At 47.6% G+C, this 23,089-nt stretch overlaps 2 protein-coding genes across 2 annotated transcripts in view; both read left to right on the top strand.

Annotated features, from left to right (window-relative positions):
* mtss1lb (MTSS I-BAR domain containing 2b) overlaps positions 1-7,126 on the top strand; it is a 28,151-nt gene extending 21,025 nt beyond the window's left edge. Inside the window, exons 4-11 of the mRNA XM_067249418.1 lie at positions 1,320-1,477; positions 1,617-1,724; positions 1,817-1,914; positions 3,984-4,215; positions 4,371-4,445; positions 5,545-5,727; positions 6,031-6,185; positions 6,298-7,126. Coding sequence (XP_067105519.1) covers positions 1,320-1,477; positions 1,617-1,724; positions 1,817-1,914; positions 3,984-4,215; positions 4,371-4,445; positions 5,545-5,727; positions 6,031-6,185; positions 6,298-7,126 — 1,838 coding nt within the window. The remainder of the gene's footprint in view (positions 1-1,319; positions 1,478-1,616; positions 1,725-1,816; positions 1,915-3,983; positions 4,216-4,370; positions 4,446-5,544; positions 5,728-6,030; positions 6,186-6,297) is intronic.
* A 1,984-nt stretch (positions 7,127-9,110) lies between these two features.
* Positions 9,111-23,089, top strand: part of si:ch211-186j3.6 (neural-cadherin) — a 139,774-nt gene continuing 125,795 nt past the window's right edge. The window contains 1 exon segment of the mRNA XM_067249417.1: positions 9,111-9,198. Coding sequence (XP_067105518.1) covers positions 9,111-9,198 — 88 coding nt within the window.

Raw genomic sequence — 23,089 nt, 5'->3', positions numbered from 1 at the left:
AAAACACTTCACTCACTGACTCAACAACCAATAATTGCAGTGTTCTATTTAAGGACAGTTTCAAGCAGTTGCCAGGCAGATCACAGAACTTAAAATGAAAAAGATGATATCACTGGTTGAAAAAAAAAGACGTGTACACAATATGCAAATCAGTGACCATTCGTTTGAAAATAAGTTTAATTTATTTTCACTGTTTAAGAAGTTGTTTTTTGGTTGCTACGAGGTTTTTTCTCTAACTGCACAGTGGCTGTGAACTGAATGATGATGGCTTCTTGGTACTAACCCTAACTCTAAGTTCTGCTGTGTCTGCCTCTCTCTCTCTCTCTCTCTCTCTCTCTCTCTCTCTCTCTCTCTCTCTCTCTCTTCCCATCTCTCTCCCCCTACCCTCTGCCCTCCTCTGGTCCTTCGATTTCTGGGCTCTCTGTCTACCCTTGTTCCTTCCTATCTCCCCCCCCCTCCCCCTCCTGCCTTTTTCTCTCTTTCCGGGGTCTTGTCTCTAGAAATCCAGGGTAAGTATGTTGCTGCTTGTCTGTCCAGCCTGCTCTGATCTGCCACATCATTCTCACAGCCTCATTTCAGCCTCTGAGCTTTTCGGACTCAGATTCTCCGTTTCCTTCCTCCTCTACCCATCTTACCACTCAGCCTGTCTGCCTGCCCCCTCTGACCCCATGCCTGCTCCTGCTGTAGCATGGCCCGGTCAACACCAGCTTCTGCATGGCTCCCTCTATAGTGTTCATCAATAGACCGCTGCATGTTCTGGATGTCATGACGATCTCTCTATTGATATATGTGTCTCTCCTCTCTCCTCTCTCTCTCTCTCATCTCTCTCTCTCTCTCTCTCTCTCTCTCTCTCTCTCTCTCTCTCTCTCTCTCTCTCTCTCTCATTCTCTCTCTCTCTCTCTCTCTCTCATCTCTCTCTCTCTCTCTCTCTCTCTCTCTCTCTCTCTCTCTCTCTCTCTCTCTCTCTCTCTCTCTCTGATGGTCATGTCTGATGGTGTTGCCTGCTGCATGACACATTTCATACATCAACACCTGATTCTCTAGACATTGTCCTTTGAGCTGTGCTAGTGTAACATGTAGACGGAACGTTCCTGTCTAGCTGGTCTGTTCTGTGTGTGCTGTGGTACATTCTGTGCCGTGTCTGTGAAGTCTGTCTGTGGTTAGGGCAAACAAAGGTCCACGTCATCCTAATTTCCCTTTATCACCTTCTTCTTTTACCTCTGTGTTCTTCCTGACCTCTCCCAAACCCTCTCCGCCCCCCCCCCCCCCCCCCTCTCCGCCCCCCCCCCCCCCCCTCCTCCTCCCCCCCTCTCCTCCAGGGCGTGGGGACCTGCAGCCCCAGCTTGACAGTGCCATGCAGGACGTTAACGACATGTACCTCCTGATGGAGGAGACGGAGAAGCAGGCGGTACGGCGCGCCCTGGTGGAGGAGAGGGGCAGGTTCTGCACCTTCATCTCCTTCCTGCAGCCTGTGGTGGTGAGGCCGGGGAAGGAGAGGGGAGGGTCGAGAATGGTGGTGGTGGTGGGAGGGGGCATTTGTATGATACAGAGAACACAACATGTAGAGCAAGACCAAGCTGCTTGTCTCTCTCTCTGGTTGTCGCTGTTGCTGCCAGAATGGAGAGATCGCTATGCTGGGAGAGATTACACATCTGCAGGCCATTATTGATGACCTCACTGTCCTGACCACCGACCCACACAAACTGCCCGCCGCCAGCGAGCAGGTATACAAACACACATGTACACACAAAGAATACACATGTACACATGAACACACAGGCACACACACACTCATCTTGAACTGTGTGTATCCCAGGTGATAAAGGACTTGAAGGGGTCCGATTACAGCTGGTCTTATCAGACTCCGCCCTCCTCACCCAACAGCTCTGGATCCAGGAAGAGCAGCATGTGCAGGTATGGATCCACACACACACACACATGTGGACACCCACACATGGACACACACGCATGGATATACCCACAAAGTTAAATAGACATTGAAATACCTGGGTAGGATAAATTTGTGTCTTGAGATGCATTTAGAGAAAGAGGTGCCCTTGCATACTGTCTGTCTATATGTCTATATGTATGTTTATCTGTCTGTCTGTCTTTATGTCTGTATCTGTCCATTGTTGCACAACATTGTACATATTTGTGTATATCTATATATGTTTGTGTGCATGATAATCCCTGTGTGTGTGTGTGTGTGTGGGGGGGGGTTATGTCTCTGGGCATGGCCCCTCACCTTCCCCTCCAATCTGTGTGTGTAGACTGCCTGTCTGCCCATGCTTGATAATCACCTTCTCTCAACTTCTCCCCCCTCCCTCACCCACCCTTTAAATCCCTCCCCCACTACTACCCCACTTGTTCCCATCTCCTCTCCCTAACCCACCACTGACACTTGCATTCATTCACTTTCTGGTCTGTGAAAAATCATTATTTATTGTTGCTCTGTGGTGTGTTTGTGTCTGTTATATATATATATATGTTTGTGTCTGTGCATACGCCCTCTCTTCTCTGTGTGGTTTGGTTCCTCTTGTTCTCTCTTCTCTATCTTCTCTCTCTTTTCTGGTTGTCGCTTTTCTTTCTCTCTGCCCTTTCCTCTTCCAACTGGCTGATCCTGGCTGGTCTCTCCAACCTCTATCTGCTCCCCTCCACCATCCCTCCTTCTCTCTCCTCCACCATCCCTCCTTCTCTCTCCTTCACCATCCCTCCTTCTCTCTCCTCCACCATCCCTCCTTCTTTCTCCTCCACCATCCCTCCTTCTCTCTCCTCCACCATCCCTCCTTCTTTCTCCTCCACCATCCCTCCTTCTCTCTCCTTCACCATCCCTCCTTCTCTCTCCTCCACCATCCCTCCTTCTTTCTCCTCCACCATCCCTCCTTCTCTCTCCTTCACCATCCCTCCTTCTCTCTCCTCCACCATCCCTCCTTCTTTCTCCTCCACCATCCCTCCTTCTCTCTCCTCCACCATCCCTCCTTCTCTCTCCTTCACCATCCCTCCTTCTTTCTCCTCCACCATCCCTCCTTCTCTCTCCTTCACCATCCCTCCTTCTCTCTCCTCCACCATCCCTCCTTCTTTCTCCTCCACAATCCCTCCTTCTCTCTCCTTCACCATCCCTCCTTCACTCTGCTCCACCATCCCTCCTTCTCTCTCCTCCACCATCCCTCCTTCTCTCTCCTCCACCATCCCTCCTTCTTTCTCCTCCACCATCCCTCCTTCTCTCTCCTCCACCATCCCTCCTTCTCTCTCCTCCACCATCCCTCCTTCTCTCTGCTCCACCATCCCTCCTTCTCTCTCCTTCACCATCCCTCCTTCTCTCTCCTCCACCATCCCTCCTTCTCTCTCCTCCACCATCCCTCCTTCTCTCTCCTCCACCATCCCTCCTTCTCTCTGCTCCACCATCCCTCCTTCTCTCTCCTCCACCATCCCCTCCTTCTCTCTGCTCCACCATCCCTCCTTCTCTCTCCTCCACCATCCCTCCTTCTCTCTCCTCCACCATCCCTCCTTCTCTCTCCTCCACCATCCCTCCTTCTCTCTCCTTCACCATCCCTCCTTCTCTCTCCTCCACCATCCCTCCTTCTCTCTCCTCTGTTGACCTCCGGGTCATCTTCATCAACCAACACCTAACCCTAACCCTGACACATTTCATCCACCAACACACACTCTGTATCTCTTCATCAATGTGCTTCACATACGTGCACCCCCCCCCCCCCAACTTCTCTCCTCCCTACCTCATACTCTGTACCCCGACTTGACCCTGCTTCCTCACCTCCTCACCCCTGCACACCTCACCCTCTTCCTCACCCTCATCCTCATCCGGGATCCTGTCCCCTCCTCACCCTCACATCCCTCCTCACCCCTCTCCTCCCACACTCCGCATCCCCCTCCGACTCCTCCCTTCCCTCCTCCCCTCCCTCCCTCCTCCCCTCCTTCTTCCCTGTCCCCCCCCCAATCTCCCTCCCCCCCTCCCCCCCCCACAGCAGTGTGAACAGCGCCCACAGTAGCGCCTCCCGCTCCTCGGGGGGCGGGGGCTCTCAGCCTCACTCACCCAGTTCGTCCTATCGCTACCGCAGCCTGGCGCACCCGCCCCCGGGGGGCGTGAGCGTGCACCGCCTCAGCAGCGTGTCCTCCCACGACTCTGGCTTCATCTCGCAGGACGCCAACGTCTACTCCAAACCTCCCTCACCCATGCCCTCCGACATCACCAGCCAGGTACCGTCCTGACCCCTGACCTCTGACCCCATACCCAGAGTACAGCTGATTTTTTCACGGAAGTCTGTGTTCTGTCATCCCTCTCGCTTTCTCCTTCCATTTCCCTCTGTCTCTCTCTCTTCCTCTCTTCCTCTCTCCCTCCCTCGCCCCGGCAGAAGTCCTCCAGCTCTGCCTCTTCTGAGGCCTCTGAGACGTGCCAGTCTGTCAGTGAGTGCAGCTCACCCACCACGGTACGTATCCACACACAACCAGTCCTGTCTGTCTGACAGTACCGTACTGGGCCAGGATAGAACAGTCCTGTCTCTCTGACAGGGTCATACAGGGTCAGGATGGACCAGTACTATCTGTCTGACAGGCCTTTACAGGGTCAAGATAGACCAGTCTCTCTGATAGGGTCGAACTTGGTCCTTATAAATCAGTACTGACTGACTGACAGTGTCGTACTGGGTCAGGATAGACCAGTCTCGTCTGTCTGACGAGATGAAATGTAAATATTTGCTTCAGTCTTCTCTGTGTGTGTGTGTAATATATATAGTGTTTGTATGTGTGTGTGTGTGTAATATATATATATAGTGTATGTGTGTATGTGTGGTATGTATAGTGTGCGTGTTTAAGAAAGAGACCCAGTGGTCACTTCCTCATTCCTCTGCTCGTCAGTGTATCAACGTTCTGACGGTCTTGTCTCTCGTTCTGCAGTTTGGCTCGTCCTTCGCTACCTTCCGCCCTGCTCTCTCTCACTCTGGCTCCATGAGGCCTCTCTCTGTCATACTTCCTGCGTCCCCACCCTATAACCGCTCCCCTGGATCCAACACCTCCTCTCCCACATCAAAGGTTCCTTGCTGGAAGGTTTGTTCTTCATCTGCACCATTCCTTTTTATCTTTTCTTTTTGGTGTGTTTTTTGTATTTTTTTTATCTGCGCTTCAGTGAAACTTGCCTTATTTCTAGAAGCGTTTCTTTTTCTGTTGATTCCCCATCATCTGCTCAACTCATTCATAACTTCATTGCTTTGCTTCCCTAACCCGTGTGCTCTGTGTCCCTGTCTGTTGACGTCAGACTCACTCCCTGGTTTCAGATCTCCTCAGATGAGATCTGCTAAACCGAGCAGGCCATGTGGAGCTAGTTGGTCCACACAGTTAAACCAACAACAGCAACAACAAAATCCCACACAAGCCCCAAGCTGATCTTGCACTCACCATTGGGCTCAGGACCTAATACCCCCCCCCCCACCCCCTTCACGCACTCAGATGAAGGGCCTCAAACTGCTGGATAGTGTACAAGTCTCTCTGTCTCTCTTCACTTCCTCTTATTAACCACACCCACCTCTTCAGGATTGGTCCAAGGCAGGTTCCTATGAGCAGCCATTGGCTGCCAGCACCTTGCAGAGGAGGAGAGAGCCCCTAGATAGGCTGAGGGAGAGCGAGGCGTCCCCTGGTTCCCACGGTTACGCCGGAGCTCACGGTCATGAGGACGGACAGCGACCGAGGATGACACCTGCAAGCATCGCTGCCAAGGTAACGCTGATGAGGATGATGATAACAACTTACTTCTGAAATCTTATTCATTTAGCAGACAGGCAGATTCTGATGACAATGTGGGTGATGACGATTATAATGAGGATAAGGATGATCACGATGATATGAATAAGACGATGACGATGGTGATGAAGGGGATGATGATGATGAGATAAGGACGATCATGAGGATGACAACATGACGACATGAGGGTGGTGATGATGAAGACAAACGACATGTTGCGTACGAGCGGACAGAGTGTGTGTGTGTTGAGTTCTGAGTGTGTCCTGGTGTGTGTCCCAGCATGGTGAGGAGGTGACCCCTGCAGCCAGTGACCTGGCCATGGTCCTGACCCGGGGCCTGAGCATGGAGCAACAGAAGAGCAGCAGAGACTCCCTGCAGTACTCCAGTGGGTACAGCACCCAGACCACCACCCCCTCCTGCTCTGAGGACACCATCCCCTCCCAGGGTACCACCCACACCCACACACACACACACACACTCGCAAACAAATGCACAAGGACAGACACATAAATTAACCCTAACCTTAAACCAAAACACATCGTGCACCCACACTCACAATCTAAATCCTGCCCCCTCTCCCCCAGGGTCCGACTATGACTGCTACTCGGTGAATGGAGACACGGAGGGCGAGGCCCAGGCCGACTTTGACAAGTCCTCCACCATCCCTCGCCACAGCAACATCGCGCAAAACTACCGGCGCATGATCCAGACCAAGAGGCCCGCCAGCACGGCCGGCCTGCCTAGCGGGGCGGGGGGTGGCCATCCTGGGGGGGGCGGAGGCTCGGGTACCCCTGGGACCGCCACCATCCGCCGCACCCCCTCCACCAAACCGGGGGTGAGGCGCACCCTCTCCAACGCTGGCCCCATCCCCATCCGCCCCCCCATCGTGCCCGTCAAGACCCCCACGGTGCCAGACTCACCTGGGGGGTACGGGGGCGGTCCTCCGGTGCGGGTGGGCAGTGAGGAATGTGTGTTCTACTGTGGTGAGGACTCCTCCCCCGGGGCGCTGGAGTACGTCAAGGCCTCGCCCAAACGCCTCAGCCTGCCCAACACAGCGTGGGGCTCGGGGGCGGGGCTGGAGATGAGCGTGTATGGCCAGCATGGCGGCGCCACTGGCTCAGAGGAGGAGCAGATGATCGCAGCCAATCGGCACAGCCTGGTGGAGAAAATAGGGGAGCTGGTGGCCAGTGCTCACGCTCTGGGGGAGGGGCAATTCCCTTTCCCCACCCTCCCCGATGACCCGCCCCCCGGCCCTGGCCCTCAGCCGCACCCCAAGGGGGCGGAGTCAGGGCCAGACATGCTGGTGTCCATCCGCAGGGGGGTGCGGCTTCGCAAGACCGTGTCCAACGATCGTTCCGCCCCTCGGATTTTGTGATTGGTCGAGGCCGTCAGTCAGAGAAAGCTCAGCCTGTGCAATGGCAACAACGATAACAACAAAAAAATGTTTAAAAAAAGTCCTTAGAGTAAATTATGAGGAATAATGATAATAATAATAATAATAAAGTAAAGACTGAATATTGACAGGCTGCTAGCTGGCCACTATAACTCAAGTGTGTGCGTGGAAGCATGTTTGTCTGTTAAACACCACCATCACTGAGATCTCCAAACCTTAAAGAGTTGACAGAGGTTGAGAATGGGAGGGAGACAGAGAAAGAGAGAGAATATAGAGGAAAATTAAGATAGTGAAGAGAAAACCTTGCCAAGCTCGCTGACCCACACTTTTCCACATCCTCTTTCACGCTCCTTAGCCCCCCCGCCAACCTTTTACTAGTCATAAAGAAATGGACATACTGTATGTTAACAAAGACGTGAAGAGAGGAAGAGAGAGGTTGACGTGAGGGGTTTGTTTGCTGAAGGACTTGTGTCATTACACAGAGCTAAAGTTTTGACAGCAGAATGGGGATTTTGTCCCTGCTCATGTGGCTTAGACAACGCACCCCCCCCCCCCCCCTGTGTCTGATTGCAAGTGTGTGTGCGTGTATGTGTGGGGTGGGTAAGCTGTGCTGCAGGTCAGCAGGTTAAGGCGTTGTGACAGGGCTGCTCTCCTCTGTTGGACATTGTGAACCCGTTTCCTGTTGTCATACCGTTTCCTGTTGTCATACCGTTTTATTTCCTGTTCCCGATGTATGAGAAATGACAAAGTTCAACCAGGCATATATATATTTTTTAGAGTCAGAGAGAAAATGTTAATATGAAATGGAGCAATAAATGTGTTATTTTTGTGTTAAAAACAGATGGAGCAGGAGTTAAGATAGTGGCTCTTATCTTAGGTTTATTATTATTTTATGTTCTAACTTATCAGGCTATCATCAGGAATGCTCTTGAATATGGATAACTACAGTTGTGTCTGGCTCTATGTCTCCAAGCTGAGGTGTTGACCCAGTAAACATTAGAAAACTGAAGCACTTTGAGGGGTAGTTTCTATGGTAACCACTAGGGGTCAGTGTGGCAACACTGTGCGCCCTAAAGGAAGAGCAGAGAAAGGGAGAGAGAGCGAGAGTTGGGGGTGGGGGGGGCTGTTGCCATGCAGAATGCTGTATCCAAGACACCACAGAACGAGAGTGTACATATAGACTGACAAGAAAATGATGGGATGCGAAAGTGATATAGAACGAAAGGTGGAGGGAGGGGCGTGATTGGTTAGTTGGGTAGCGTCGCCATGTGACCTGACAGGAACAAACTCCAAAATGGGCTCAGAATCTTAAAATAAGTTTTAAAAACCCCTGAAAAAAACAACCATGACGAGTCAACATTCATTAAAAACAAACAGTGGATTTCAGAGTCTGGTTGGAGCCATGTAGAGAAGGACCTTTAACTGGCACACATGGCATGAGCGATGGAGGGAGAGGAGAGGTTAACGAAAGAGACAGAGGAGGAAAGGAGAAGAAGAGAAGCAGACTTTTCAGACTAAAGCCCAGATGGGTGAAGCCATGGTCCAAGAGAAAGTTATGATGATGGACTGAAACGGACCCTGTAACTGATGGACTATAATGAACTAGTGAACACTAAAGATGTGATGAAGCATTTTACTGCCTGATAGTGTGCATACTGTCTACCCTGGAGAGACTAGTTAACTGTACAGACACACTGTCTACCCTGGAGAGACTAGTTAACTGTACAGACACACTGTCTACCCTGGAGAGACTAGTTAACTGTACAGACACACTGTCTACCCTGGAGAGACTAGTTAACTGTACAGACACACTGTCTACCCTGGAGAGACTAGTTAACTGTACAGACACACTGTCTACCCTGGAGAGACTAGTTAACTGTACAATACTTAGTAAAAAAAGATTTGTCAAACAACAGAGCAGTATATCCCATCAACCGTTATGTTTTCCATATTTAATTTCGCAATAATGTTATACTGTGTAAAGAAAGTCTTACTTTTGTTCCAGCTGGAGTTCCAGCTGTGGCAGCGATGGGAGGCCACGGTGGCGCTGCCCTGTTGGCGTGGAGGGGAAGTACAACTCTGACCACTAAGCTGTAGACTAGTGAATGTCTACTAGTACAACTGTCTCCTTAACAGTAACCATCTAATCGTGCCCTTACCCACAGAACAATGACCATTACTAAAGTGTAACTCTAAATGCTTACTTATGTTGTTCATTTGAACATATTTATTTAGCCTCACTAGAGCACTGTGTTAGACATGCCTGTGGCTGTTGTTTTAGAATGTGAGTGGGGAAAAAAATTAACATAGTCCTCTGCTGCTGAAGTGCCCTTTTTTCACGGACACAATTGTGCTTCAGTGCGAGGTTGTGGGATACGGCTGTTTGTGTGTGGTGTGTGTTTATGTGTGTGTAAGAGGTCAGTGGTTAGTGCAGGAGGATCTGATTGGTGAAGGAGGAGTGACAATGTTGGTAATGCCTACAACTCCCAAGATGCATCTGTGGCAGGTGACATCCATCTACAGAATGGCAGGAAAGCACAGGTCACAATGTTATATATGCATACTGTGTTGTCTACGTACATACTGTATACTGTCATAAGAAGATGAACACTAATTGTTATGTGCTTGAAGTAAAACAAGAGTAACTGACATAAATTGGCAAAACTGAAAACAGAGGGCAAAGGTCAAGTGTACAGAGTATGATAGCAATAGAAAGGTTGTGTGTATGTGTGCATGTGTGTGTGTGCCAAATTAACAATACAACACCTTATTTAACAACAAATCTGTATATGTTTACTGTATTTTTCAATGTGCCAATTTAACAAGTTTGAGAATGATTATATGCCCATGTTTTATCATTCTTGACGTATTCAGATACTCCAGCGTGTGTGTGTGTGCGCAAGTGTAAGAGAGTGTGAGAGAGACTTATGAACAGTGACGCCCTGACACACAGCAGGACCACGTTAATGACACAAAGGAAGAGAAAGAGACAGAAAGAGTACCAGACAGACTGCCAGAGACCGACAACAAACGCTCCTCCTCGGACACTCCCATCCCTTCTTACCTAGTCTCCTTACGTTCTATCTTCTCTCGCTTCTCTCTCATCTCTTCCCTCGCTCCCTCCTCTACCTCCTCTCCCTCCTCCCTCTCTCTCTCATCTCCATTTCTCTCTCCTCTGTCATGTCATTCCTGTCCCTCGCCTTTCTCTCCTCTCTGTCCTCTCCCTCCTGTCTCATCGCTCTCTTCTTCCTCCTTTCCCTCCTCTCCTATTTCCTCTCCTAAGTCATGGTGTGCCAGAGCTCCCTGTCTGCCAGCCAATGTGTCAGTCAGATAAGTCACCATGAATGATAGCAGCTCTCCAAAGTAGAGAATCTGAATACAATAGATGCTAATGAAATCCATGACGTTTTTAATTGCGTCTGAAAATGAACTAAACACTATGTGATATCATTTTCTGACAGATCTTTTGAGGTGTGTGAGAGTACTGCCTCTGGAGACATTAGCTAGGTTGTGTTTGTTTGCTGTTTTCACATGGAGGGATGTGTGACAACATTGGATGGCTGCTGACACCATTTTCTTCTGTTCTGTTTATTGTGTGGAGATTGTTTCTCCTTCCTCTTCCTCGGCACGTCATCGGTTACCAGTCACAACTCAATTAGATACAATTTTCAAAAGACTGTCTTTCACCAGTAAGTTTTAATTACCACAAATCCCTGCCTATTTTTTGCTATAGTTCACAAACCTTCAGTAGTAGTGGGACTCATTCCTTAGGAAATGTGCCACTAAATTGCAGACAGGTGGTGACACAGGGTCAGGTGACAGTGTTGTGGCAGGTGTCCTGCATTACTCCTCCTAAACCACCCAGCTTATTAGAGATGTTTATCACTGCTCTACAGGATGTTATCCACTGAGTTCACACTGTGTGGTTGAAGGTCTAGTTGATGACACAGGCAAGGCCAGCCTGGTTGTCAGTGTAGTTCACCCTATCAGCTCCTTTACTTGTCAGTGTCAGCTCTCTCCTGATTGGTCCGCCTGTCTGAGCCCTGAGTGGTCAACGTTGACCTCTCACCCTCTTTGATGACCAATCAGTGGTTGTGTATCAGCACTGTGCGGAGCGGTCAAACAGCTGTTTACTTCCCACTGTGACGGCCAATCAGCGGTCTCCTCTGGCTGGTTGGAGTGAACCTGAATCCCAGCAGGAGGAACAGAGAAAGATGAAAGGAGAGGAGGAGGCTAGGAGCAGAGGAGGGAGAGAGGTTGAATCCCAGTAGGAACCTTGTTTACACCCTGTACTAGCACGTGTGTGTGTACGTGTGTGTGTTGCGTTGGCGTGTTCCCACTCACGCTGGCATCTTATCTTTGTGTGTGTGTGTGTGTGTGTGGTGCTCAGCAGGAATAGTGTTTCTGGGCTTGGCCTCTGTGCCTCCACACACAGAGTCCTACTCACAGCCTGTCCCTCTCACTCCTCCATAGAGTCTAACTCGACCCCTCGCTGTCACCGTGGCTGGTGCATTCTGGGTAGAGGCTGAGGGCATGTCCCTGGTGGCATAGCAACTGAACAGAATGTTTTATATCTTGTTTCTATGTGTGGTTTCTCTTTCTTCCCATCTATTATTAGCTACAACTACCCGGCCCCCTCTTCGCCCCCCCCCCCCCCCCTCTCGTCTTTGGAATGACCTATGCCCCCTGACCTTTCCGCCATGTGTATGAGGTCACTATTTGACAGTATTGTGAAGAGATATTCTGATGCGTGATTTGTTTGTGTACAACCATCTTTTACTCTTCTCCCCTCTCCTCCCTTTCTCTCCTTCTACTTCTGTTCCCCTCTCCTTCCTCGCCTCATCACCCTAGTCCAGTTTCGCTACAGGTGCTGTTGTCTCTGTCTTCGTTCTTATCTTCTCTTGTTTCTTCTCTTTAATTTATTGTGTCTTTTCTCCAAGGCTACTTTGCCTCTGTTGCTGATGACAAGTCTTTTTCCTTTTATTCTTTTTCTTTTTTTTGTAATAATTATCCATTTACTTTGTTAAATTAGTCACTGCTAATGTAACAAAATGCACTGTGATGATTCCAGTATTAATAAAAGTTGTACTTAAACTGTGCTCAACGTTGTCTGGAAAGAGTGCTTACTTTACCTTTTAGTACCTGTAGTGCTTTACTTCATTCGTTTTTGAGTTTGATTCACCTCCTGATTAAGTTAATTGTGGAATGAAATTAACACCACTGACTGATATACATGAGAATAACATGTAGTTATTGTGAAAACTTGTGTACAAACATTTAGGTAACTTTTGTAGGCTCTGGAGACCTACGTGGAGATCTGTTTTTGGCCACTAGAATGTGCTCAAGACATTCAGTGGTATCAGAGCAGCAGAGTTCTGTCTCTGTCTGAAAGGACTGATCCATGCCATTGTTGAACATGTGACATTTAAGCATATTCAAAGTGATAATGCTTAATTTATTTATAAAAATACATCAGAATGCTCTTAAGATGCATTCAATTATCACATATTTGTATACAATGACATTTCAAAGTGTTTAATGTATACCAGGAGTGTTTATAGTGGTCCATATCGTGAGTAGACCTTTATAAGCAGTCAGGGAGTACAGTGAACACGTCTGGTGTTAAATTAAGACTCTGTAATGTGTGTAGTGCTTTATTAAATAAGTCCACATATTAAGCTTAGTCACCTGTAGATATTACATTCAGTTGATGTTACGTGGACTACGACCCAAACGCAGGAGGCTGGCCAGACATTGGAGCCAGACATTGCAGCAAACCAAGGGTTTATTCTTGAACCAGGAACAGCCAGAGTACTCACGGTAACAAGGGTAAGGACAAGACAAAGACTGGACACAAAACAGGAACCTAAATACACAGAACCAAACAAGACACAGGTGGACATGATGAGACAAACGAGAACTGAAACCACTCAACGAGACACAGGTGAAGACAATGACAGACTCAGAGAAACACTAGGGCAGGGCAAAACCAAAAACGGGGGAACGGCTGTGGCCGTGACAGTTGATGCACTGTCTTCTTTGATAATCTAATCTGCTTTCAGCTTGCAATCAACATGATTGCATCCAAACAGACAGTTAACATCAAATTGGATCTGTCCAGAACAGAAGTGTGTTTCATTGCCAACCCCGCTAAATAAATAAAACAGAAATAAATGGGATACATTTGTCCTCAGAGAGCACACAATAGGACTGTAGTGTCAGCAAAATGAGGAGAGAAAGTATTCTTCATCTTAAAGAGGAGGGTCAGATGGCTGAGCGGTTAGGGAGTCGGGCTATTAATCAGAAGGTTCGATTCCCGACTGTGCCAAATTATGTTGTGTCCTTGGGCGAGGAACTTCACCCTACTTGCCTCTGGGAGAATATCCCTGTACTTACTGTAAGTTGCTCTGGATAAGAGCGTCTGCTAAATGACTAAATGTAAATGTAAAGAAAAAACACAACTCTACCATTAAACATGTAAAAACTTCCTTCCTAATATTTTTTTTTTTTTATACCCATACACCTAAACATGCACACACACACACACACACAGACGCAGAAACAAACACCAACACTGACACACACAAAACAATCAAACTCAGACTCACACACAAACACATATAATTCCTTGTGTACACAGGTTCCCATAGTGTGAATGCTCCTGCAGCAGACCCAGCTGTTGAGCTGTTTCTCAGAGTCACCTCTGCACTGCCCGGACACAGTCTGGCTCCCACACAGACCCTCGTCATCATCTGTCACTGAGTAGGACCAGCGAACCTGCTGTCTGTCTTCATTAAACACTCTGACAGAATATGGACAAATCCTCTTCTTACTCAACCAAGACCAACTCCCTAAACGCAAGTTTAAAACCACACAAAGGAAAGTTTAATTAAAAATAAGTGGGACATAATCTATGAATGCCTGCCTCCCTCCCTCCCTCCCTGCCTCCCTGCCACCCTGCCTGCCTCCCTCCCTGCCTCCCTCCCTCCCTGCCTCCCTGCCTCCCTGCCTCCCTGCCTCCCTGCCACCCTGCCTGCCTCCCTCCCTGCCTCCCTCCCTCCCTGCCTCCCTGCCTCCCTGCCACCCTGCCTGCCTCCCTCCCTGCCTCCCTCCCTCCCTGCCTCCCTGCCTCCCTGCCACCCTGCCTGCCTCCCTGCCTGCCTCCCTCCCTCCCTGCCTCCCTGCCACCCTGCCTGCCTCCCTCCCTGCCTCCCTCCCTGCCTGCCTGCCTGCCTGCCTGCCTTCCTGCCTGCCTGCCTGCCTGGCCACTGTAGCGCTGATGAGAGTTCGTATTCATCGGAGACATGTAGACGAGGTGTGGGTGGAGGGGTGGAGGGTGGGAGGGGTGGAGGAGCGAGATGAGTGGGTAGGGGATATTCGTTCCCTCTGTGCTACTTACCATTTCAGAAACTAATTCAATGTTTAACAGTTCTAGTTAGGCTTTGCAAACAGACATCTGGTGAATAATGTACCCAGAGTCTGGCTCCCAAAGGTGTTTCATGTAAACTGAAGGAGGCGGTGTGCATGCTGGACCGAAGAGTGGAGTCAGCCTCCTCTGTATGCAGGGAAACACAATCTGGGAACCCTGTAAGATTAGACGTGTGTAAAAACCTTTGACGCATCTAGGCAGTTATTCCTCTAATCCAGGTCAACAGAATGGGACTGTAGAATGAACAGTCGAGAGGAGAAGCAGGAGAGAGGAGGACAGGAGGAACAGGAAAGGGGAGTATAGGGCGAACAGGAGAGTGGAGAATGGGAGGAACAGTAGAGAGGAGGAGAGGAGGAACAGTTAGAGAGTAATGTTTACGGCTGTGTAGACTCCGCCATCTCTCGTCTGCTGCTAAACTGCACCATGTCAGGTCTACTGCTATTATACTCTACCAACTCCTCACTTCTTACCTCGTCTCGAGTATCTGAGCTGATCACAAATATCTGAACATGAGACCACTGTAAGGAATGGATGCCAACCGCTCAGACTTGAGTGTACGTCCTGGGTCTGTACCTGGGTCTTCCGCTGAACCAGAGACCATTCTAGAAGGACTTTCTGGCAGAGTTGTTAGAGCTGAGGGGGAGAATCCAGGTGAGGGTATGCAAGGGGGAGAGGGGATGGTAGGGATGAATATGAACATGACAGCAGGGGGGAGAGGGGAGGAGAGGCCTAGAAGGTGGTCTACATTCATTCAGAACAAAGCAACCATAACCCACATACTGCTGCTGTACGTCTGAGACATGTGCCAGAGGGTTTTAGACCTCTACGTGTGTGTATACATCTTCACCTTCTGTACACACTCAGCGATGATGGTTGAGTTAGCCTCTGTGTTCAGAGTGAAAGACAGGATGGTCTATGAAAGAGAGAGAGAGAGAGAGAGAGAGAGAGAGAGAGGGAGAGAGAGAGATGTAGGCAGAAAAGAAAGAGAGGGAGAGAAAGAGAGAGATGAGATTATGTCCATGACCTAATTCTAAACACACTGCTGTTCTCTTGATCTGCGTTAATTAATAAAGGATGCATTCCCAGAAGGGAAGCCGACATGTGATTGAACTTCAGTTATTAGTTGTGTTCTTTACTTTTCTGAATAAGACATTGCGCTGTGGTATTACAGTATAATACCTGTTGCTTTCCACTGAAGTAAGTTCTGCATTTTCTTGCATCTTAAAAATACTTCTGAAAATGTGTACATGGGCGTCTTCTCCCCTGTGCCCACTGTGCTAACTGTAGAGATGCTAAACGTTTAGCTAGGAGTTGCTTTGTGAGCAATGAAATGGTAACATTCACTCATTTAGCAAAAGCTTTTATCCAAAGCAACCTACAGGGCTGCAGGGCTCTCTCTACTGTCCTTGTCCAGGGTTTTGTTGTTAAAAAAAGCTTTGTGAGGCTTCGTAGAGTGGAGGATTGTGCAGACACATTGTGCTGGAATGATATGTTCAACCTGTAAGTGTAAGTTCCATGTGTTTCAGTTTCACCTCTTACCAAGCTGCAGTCAGCATGTGAAGGTCTTCAGACCCCAGACAAATGGTAGCAAGTTGGAAGGCGTGACGTCTCTGTTACATAGACGTTTGCTGCATTTTCATCCCGGGTTATTAAAGCTGTTTGGCTCACTGCCTGCCTGACTGGTTGGCTAACTGGCTGGCTGTTTGTGTAAGATGTTTGGTTTAACTGTAGACAAAAAAAATACATGATGGACCTCTGAAGTTATCTGCAACAGGCTATTCTGCTTCTGCGAGAGAGGGGAGAGAAATAACAGGGAGTTATTTTCTACTGATAAAATGCAATTCCACTTGCAGCACAGGCAGGCCAAAAAGTGACATGATGTGATTATGCCGCTGAAAGACTAGCTGGTTTGACACGCCATAATGAGTCTGTGGAATTTCATGTTTAAATGTTTACATTACAGAAAAAGAGAGCCTGAGAAAAGAACAAGAGAGAGACTGAGCGGTGATAAGAGGCAAGGTGAGAGAGTGAGCGTGCAAGAGAAAATAAAATCCTTTGTTGGCCATTTAAAAAAGATGACAGAAAAATGTCAGGCACTTTCTCTCCTGTGAGTGCTCCTCACGGCGCAGTTGTCATGTCACGCTGAGATTGGTGGCAGTTTGACTCGAGAGGCTGAAATCGCTGAGCTCGTGGTGAAATCAGACGGACTCTTTGTCTGCACGGTGATTGGCTTGAGAAGAAGGCAAGGAAAATGGAGGAGAGAGGAGGAGGAGAGAGGCTGGATGAGAGAGGCTGGATGAGAGAGAGACAGGTGGAGGGAGAGAAGAGGATGGAGAAAAGTAAGGGGGAGTGGAAGGAGAGATAGTAGACTTAGTAGGATGGACGATAGAGGATGCTGGAGGAGAGAGGAGAGGAATACGTTTCAAGAGAAAGAGGGGAGGAGAAAGATGATGGGAGAAGCAAAAGAGAACAGAGGCCGATGGCCAGGCATGGTTTCAGGAATGACAGCAGGTGTCAGTGGGGGATGGGAGAGTATGGAGAGAGAGTGTTCAACCAGGGATGAATAAAGAAAGACAAACCCATATTTGTCTCTCCTTCCCCCCCCCCCCCTCTCTCTCTCTCTCTCTCTCTCTCTCTCTCTCTCTCTCTCTCTCTCTCTCCCTCCCTCCCTCCCTCCCTCCCTCCCTTCCTCCCTCCCTCCCTCCCTCCCTCCCTCCCTCCCTCCCTCTCTCTCTCTCTCTCTCTCTCTCTCTCTCTCTCTCTCTCTCTCTCTCTCTGTCATCCTCTTCGTATCCCCTTTCTTGCTCATTCAAATGTTTGTCATTCCCCTCCTGTCATAGTCTTCGCCCCCTCTGTCTGTGTCATGGTTTTGTGTGTCTCTTGTTCTCAGATGAGCATGCAGGCTGCTAGCGACGCAGGCTGCTAGCGACACCGACATAGCCTGGCCGTGGGCTTCTAATTAATGACACCTAATGAGGACACAGAATTTGCATTTTAATAGTCACTCCTTTCTAACTGGTCTGATACATATTCTTCCTGATGCTCACCTCTGAAAGAGAAGTACATACAGTACATCCTCAGCACTCTTTATGCTGCACACAGTATTCACTCATGCTAAATACGTGCACGCAAGTGCACATAATTGAAAATGCCCACATGCAGTACACTTGCGATGTAGACCAACCAATCTCTACGTGTTTTTTGTTAGCACACAGTAAAGGCATGTTAACTCATTAGCATGAGAATCCTATGTACTGTCATGACATGGTCTCACACACTCTTAGAACATATTCTTCACAGTCTCACACACGCTCAGAACATGTTCTTTCCTAACTCCTGTGGGTCTATTGAGCTTCTGCACTGTTGACAGGACTGTTTACTTATGATGATAAGAAGCTCTCCAGTCTTGAGAGCGGCTTGGAGGGACTAGCCGACCAATCAGAGAACATCTCTCTGAGTGCCGGTTCCATCGCCGTGGGAACGGTGGAGGAGAGAGGAGCAGCTATTACAGTCTCCTCAGGAGATCTGAGGCCTCCATCCCTCTGAAGTAGAAGGCCTTTGGGACACCTCTCATTAGACCAGCAAAGAGCCTCCAACCCACCAGAGGGACCCTGGGAAATGGAGGCCAAGTGCTCTGAATGTAACACTGTCTGTTTGCTCACTTCTTTAGTAATCCATGCCACGGCGGAAGGACGCCAAGTCACGGAGCGACCAGTACCAACCTCAACTGATCACTGCAGCAGGAGAATCTTCCTCTTCTTGCTTTTTGGTTTTGTTGCCTGGGTGAAAAAAAGAGCAGAAAAGAGAAAAAAAACAACAACATTGAATTAATTAGCTACTTCAATTGTGAGTTATCAGAGAACGATCCCCTGGGGGTGTAATTAAGAAGTGTTTATTTGGACACAGTTTGCTCTTCAAGGAGGTAACAAAGCTAATTGGAATTATATTTAAGTCACGCTCAACACAATTAGGCCCACTTTTACAGTCGGGGATGTGGCAAGAAGAGTTGGCGTCTCCAGTAAAGATTAAAACGATAGAAATTACAAAGTGTTTACTGCATTTGTAAATGTAATAACACTTAAATGACAATCAAGAGAGAGAAAGAGAGAGTAGGTGGAGAACACGCAGGGAAGAAGGATTCAGCTGGCTTCACCTAGAATCTGTCATGCCTCTTCTCTCTCTCAAAGAGACACACGCACACACGTCATCTCTCTCTCATATAACAACCACGCACACACACCGGTCTCTCTCATGGTCTAGACATAAATGCCTCTCCTCATACACACACTCTCTCTCATAGCCTAGATACAAAAGCCTCTCTTCACACACACACACACACACACACAGAAGATTGGAGGAGAGAAAATAGATATATTATAAAGAGACCAAGTTGGCCCACATTGCTGCGGTGTCCCGGTCGTGTAGATTCACCCTCTACAACATCCGGAAGATCAGGAGATACCTGTCTGAGCACTCCACCCAGCTGCTAGTCCAAGCACTTGTCCTCTCCAAGTTGGACTATTGCAACTCGCTGCTCGCTGGTCTCCCAGCATGTGCAACCCGCCCTCTTCAGAGGATTCCGAACGCAGCGGCCCGTCTGGTCTACAATCTACCCAGACGCTCCCATGTTACCCCGCTCCTCATCTCCCTCCACTGGCTACCTATCATGGCCCGTATCAGATTCAAGACCCTGGTATTGACCTTCCGAGCAGTGAACGGGACTGCACCCGTCTACATCAAGTCTCTCCTGCAGCCTTATACCCCCACCCGTCACCTACGGTCTTCTTCAGACAACCGCCTGGTGGTCCCACCGCTCAAGACCGCCCGGTCCCAACACAAGCTCTTCTCCTGTCTGGCCCCCCAGTGGTGGAATCAACTCCCCACCTCCATCAGAGACACTGACTGTCTCTCCACCTTCAAGAAAAGGCTCAAGACGCACTTGTTCCGGGAGTACAACGGTACTTAGGAATGGTTCGCTTGACCCGATGTTAGTTTCCTCAAGCATCACAATGACTCTTCCTCAGAAACTTGTTGCTCTTGTGGTTAGTGGTAACTGATTTAAATTGTTTGTACTCGCTGTGATATATTGTTTTTATTATTGTTGCTTGTTTTTTCCACAGGTACACTTGCACTTATAGCAGTTCATGTTGTTTAATTGTAACTTGTTTAACTACATGCTCTTATGGTTCTTCCCTTTGGCACTTACTTTGGTTGTTCACAATGTGTGCTTCATGTTTTGGCTACTCGCAATGTTTTGTGGCTATCTTGTTGTTATGATCAGTGACCTATGCACTTTGTAAAGCTCTCTCTTGGAAGTCGCTTTGGATAAAAGCGTCTGCTAAATGAATAAATGTAAATGTAAAATGTAAGTTATTGTTTTCACTGATACACTTCTAGAACTAAAAACTTCAGTTCAAACTTCTTGTGCTATAACTTTCTTTGTTTTGACATGATTGTTGACAAGATGATGTCTCTAAGCAAAGTCTTTAAAGGTTGTTTTCTGAGTGAGCTTTTCGATCAATCGATCTCTCTCTCTCTGTGTAAAACAAAGTATTTTGTGAACACCCTAAAAATAAAAGCTTTAAGGCCACCCAAAAAACTCAAATCCTAAATCAAATATTTAATGGTAAACCATGCTCGCTCTCTGTAATTGGGTGAGCAACTGTTCTGCTTTGAACACTCCATTTTAAATATATTGTCCCCACATCCCTCTCAACTTCGCCTTTCCTCTGTTCTCCTCTCTCTTTCTGACTTTGAACAGATATCATCCCATCCGATCTGTCGCCATGATAACAGGCAGACGGAGACCAGGGTGATTGTTACCATGGTAATGAGGAGCTCTATGCTCCGACGAGACGGGGGGTTATTAGATTCTGTTGCTATAGAAATGGATAGCCGATCAACTTTTTGAAGAGAAAATGCTAAAATGAAAACTGCACTGATGCATTTTAGAAGTGATTTGAATTTAGGGAAGGCCACTGCAAAAGCTGTGTGCAGTCTGAATAATGGGAACTAAGTCAGAAAGAAGCATGTTTTATTGATAGGGTCTTGCAAAGTTTTTCACAGAGTGACGTTGTGATTAATTGCAGTTAATTGCTATGGGGGAAAGAACTCGTCCTGTTTCCTGGTTCAGCAACTCATTAAGTTGAAGTGTGGACAATAGAAGTCACAGATGAAATCACAACTCTATACTCTCTTATCGTTGTCTTCTCTTCTCAGTCCATATTTCTCCTACATCCCATAATAACTTTGCTCCTTGTTCCCTACCTCCCTCTGTCCTTCCATCCCTTGTTCTCTCTCTCTTCCTCATCTTCATCATCCTTTGTGTGCCTGTTCTCTGTTCGCCCTTCTACCTCTCCTCCTCTCTCCTCTATCTTCCTCCTCTCTCCACCTCTTTCCTCCTCCTCCTCCCTTTCTGGTGCTCAGTAAAGCCCTCCATGCCACTTACAACAGGCACCACTGATCTTTCTAATCTTCTTATCCCATTTGCATACCCACACTGTCATTTCCTACGCCTTCCTCCCAGGTTGCATTTGAATAATACAAATCTGTTCTATATTTGTCAACTGTGAGATGATATTATATTTATGAATATAATTGAACACATTCCAGGCCTCAGAAGACAGAGCCAGGAGGCAGCAGAAGAGGAGCAGACATCTGGAGACCCAGTTAACACCCCTGCTTTACTCTCCTCAGAAAGAGACCCTGACCTGCGCTGCACAGACCCCTTCGACCGCTTTGCTTCCCTGTGCTGCTCTAACCCTCACTGGACTGTCGATTCATCTTTCTCAATTTCTCCATTCCCCTTTCTCTCTCTATGTCTCTCTCTCTCTGTCTCTCTCATTCTCTCTCTCTCTCTCTCTCTCTCTCTCTCTCTCTCTCTCTCTCTCTCTCTCTCTCTCTCTCTCCCCCCCCCCCTCTCTCTCTCTCTCTCTCTCTCTCTCTTTCTCTCTCACACACACTCTCTCTCAGTCCAGTTCAGTCCAAAGGGCTTTATTAGCATGAAAACAACAAATGTTCATATTGCCAAAACAACGGTGGAACTACAAAATATTCATCAATATAAATCAGAGCCTTATATATACTTATATTTCAGACAGATACAGACACGCACACGGAAGTTAAAAATATATAATATATAAAAAATAATAACAAGAAAAAAAAAATATGTTCTGTTAGACACATTATACATCTCTCTCTCTCTCTTTCTCTCTCTCTCACACACTTTCTCTCTCTCCCTCACTCTCTGTCTCCCTCTCTCTTTCTTTTTAATTGGGTCACCGCTAATAAAGAACTGTATACACCTTATTCACTTTTTAGATGATGGTAATTATATCTATCATTAATTTATCAATTAATTATTCCTCTCTGATAGAGTAACAATAAAATAATAATAAATACAAAATGAAAACATGTTCTGTTAGACACATTATACATCTCTCTCTCTCTCTCTCTCTCTCTCTCTCTCTCTCTCTCTCTCTCTCTCTCATACTTTCTCTTTCTCCCTCACTCTCTGTCTCTCTCTCTCTTTCTTTTTAATTGGGTCACCGCTAATAAAGAACTGTATACACCTTATTCACTTTTCAGATGATGGTAATTATATCTATGATTAATTTATCAATTAATTATTCCTCTCTGATAGAGCTATCTTTTAAAGGAATCGTGGGAGGTGTGATAAAAGGAATGCCTTATAAACTAATATAATGGATGTCTGTGCGTGTATTGCGTATCGGACACACGTGAAACTCCAACCTCTGGAGAGCTATCAGATATGCAGTTTTTGATGTTGCTTTCTGGTTACAGTGGTAAATTAATCCATGACCATGATTCAAGCTCCATTCTGTGTGCTTCATGGATGAAATTATCTTCTCTTAGGAAGGCAGTATTACAGTAAATCAAACAGTTGATGCCAATCTGGTGAAGGCTACACCATCTCTTTCATGCATGGACTCATCCTCACACTCTTCCTCTCTTTCACACACACACACATGTACACACACACATTTACGTACAAACTCATACACATCCTGTATTTTTCTGAAAACAAGCTGCATTTTCTATAACCCGCACCCCACCAGAATGGGAGCTTTGTGTTTGTAAATCGGATTTTAACCCGCACTGAAATATATGCCGCACTTGATACGGGAACAATGATACCAACCAATGCACGAGTAGGCTATAGGCGATCTTACAGCATGCTGTACACGGTACATACACACACTAAACCAATTGTCTGTATTGTTGGTGTTTGGGCTAGCTACTTTAGTCTTCCTCCTTAGCCATGTCCAAGTTAGCCTCTGTCATCCGCTAGGTAACTCTGGCCAATCCATTCGTATTGACGCTGTGACTGAGTAGCAGTCTAAGCTGCTGACACCCTTTAGTGGCTTCAATACCCCTTTTATCCTCATGGTCCACCAGTAATGAGTCCCTGGAGATACCAGCTGGACAGGAGCAGAGACCAGTCTGGGACCATAGAGGAAAGACAGAAGCTGATTGAGGCAGTGCACAGCCCAGGT

This window comes from Osmerus mordax, chromosome 13, assembly GCF_038355195.1.
Source record: "Osmerus mordax isolate fOsmMor3 chromosome 13, fOsmMor3.pri, whole genome shotgun sequence".
NCBI lineage: Eukaryota > Metazoa > Chordata > Actinopteri > Osmeriformes > Osmeridae > Osmerus > Osmerus mordax.
The sequence above is the reverse complement of the archived record's forward strand: the minus strand, read 5'-3'. Positions and strand labels throughout refer to the sequence as shown.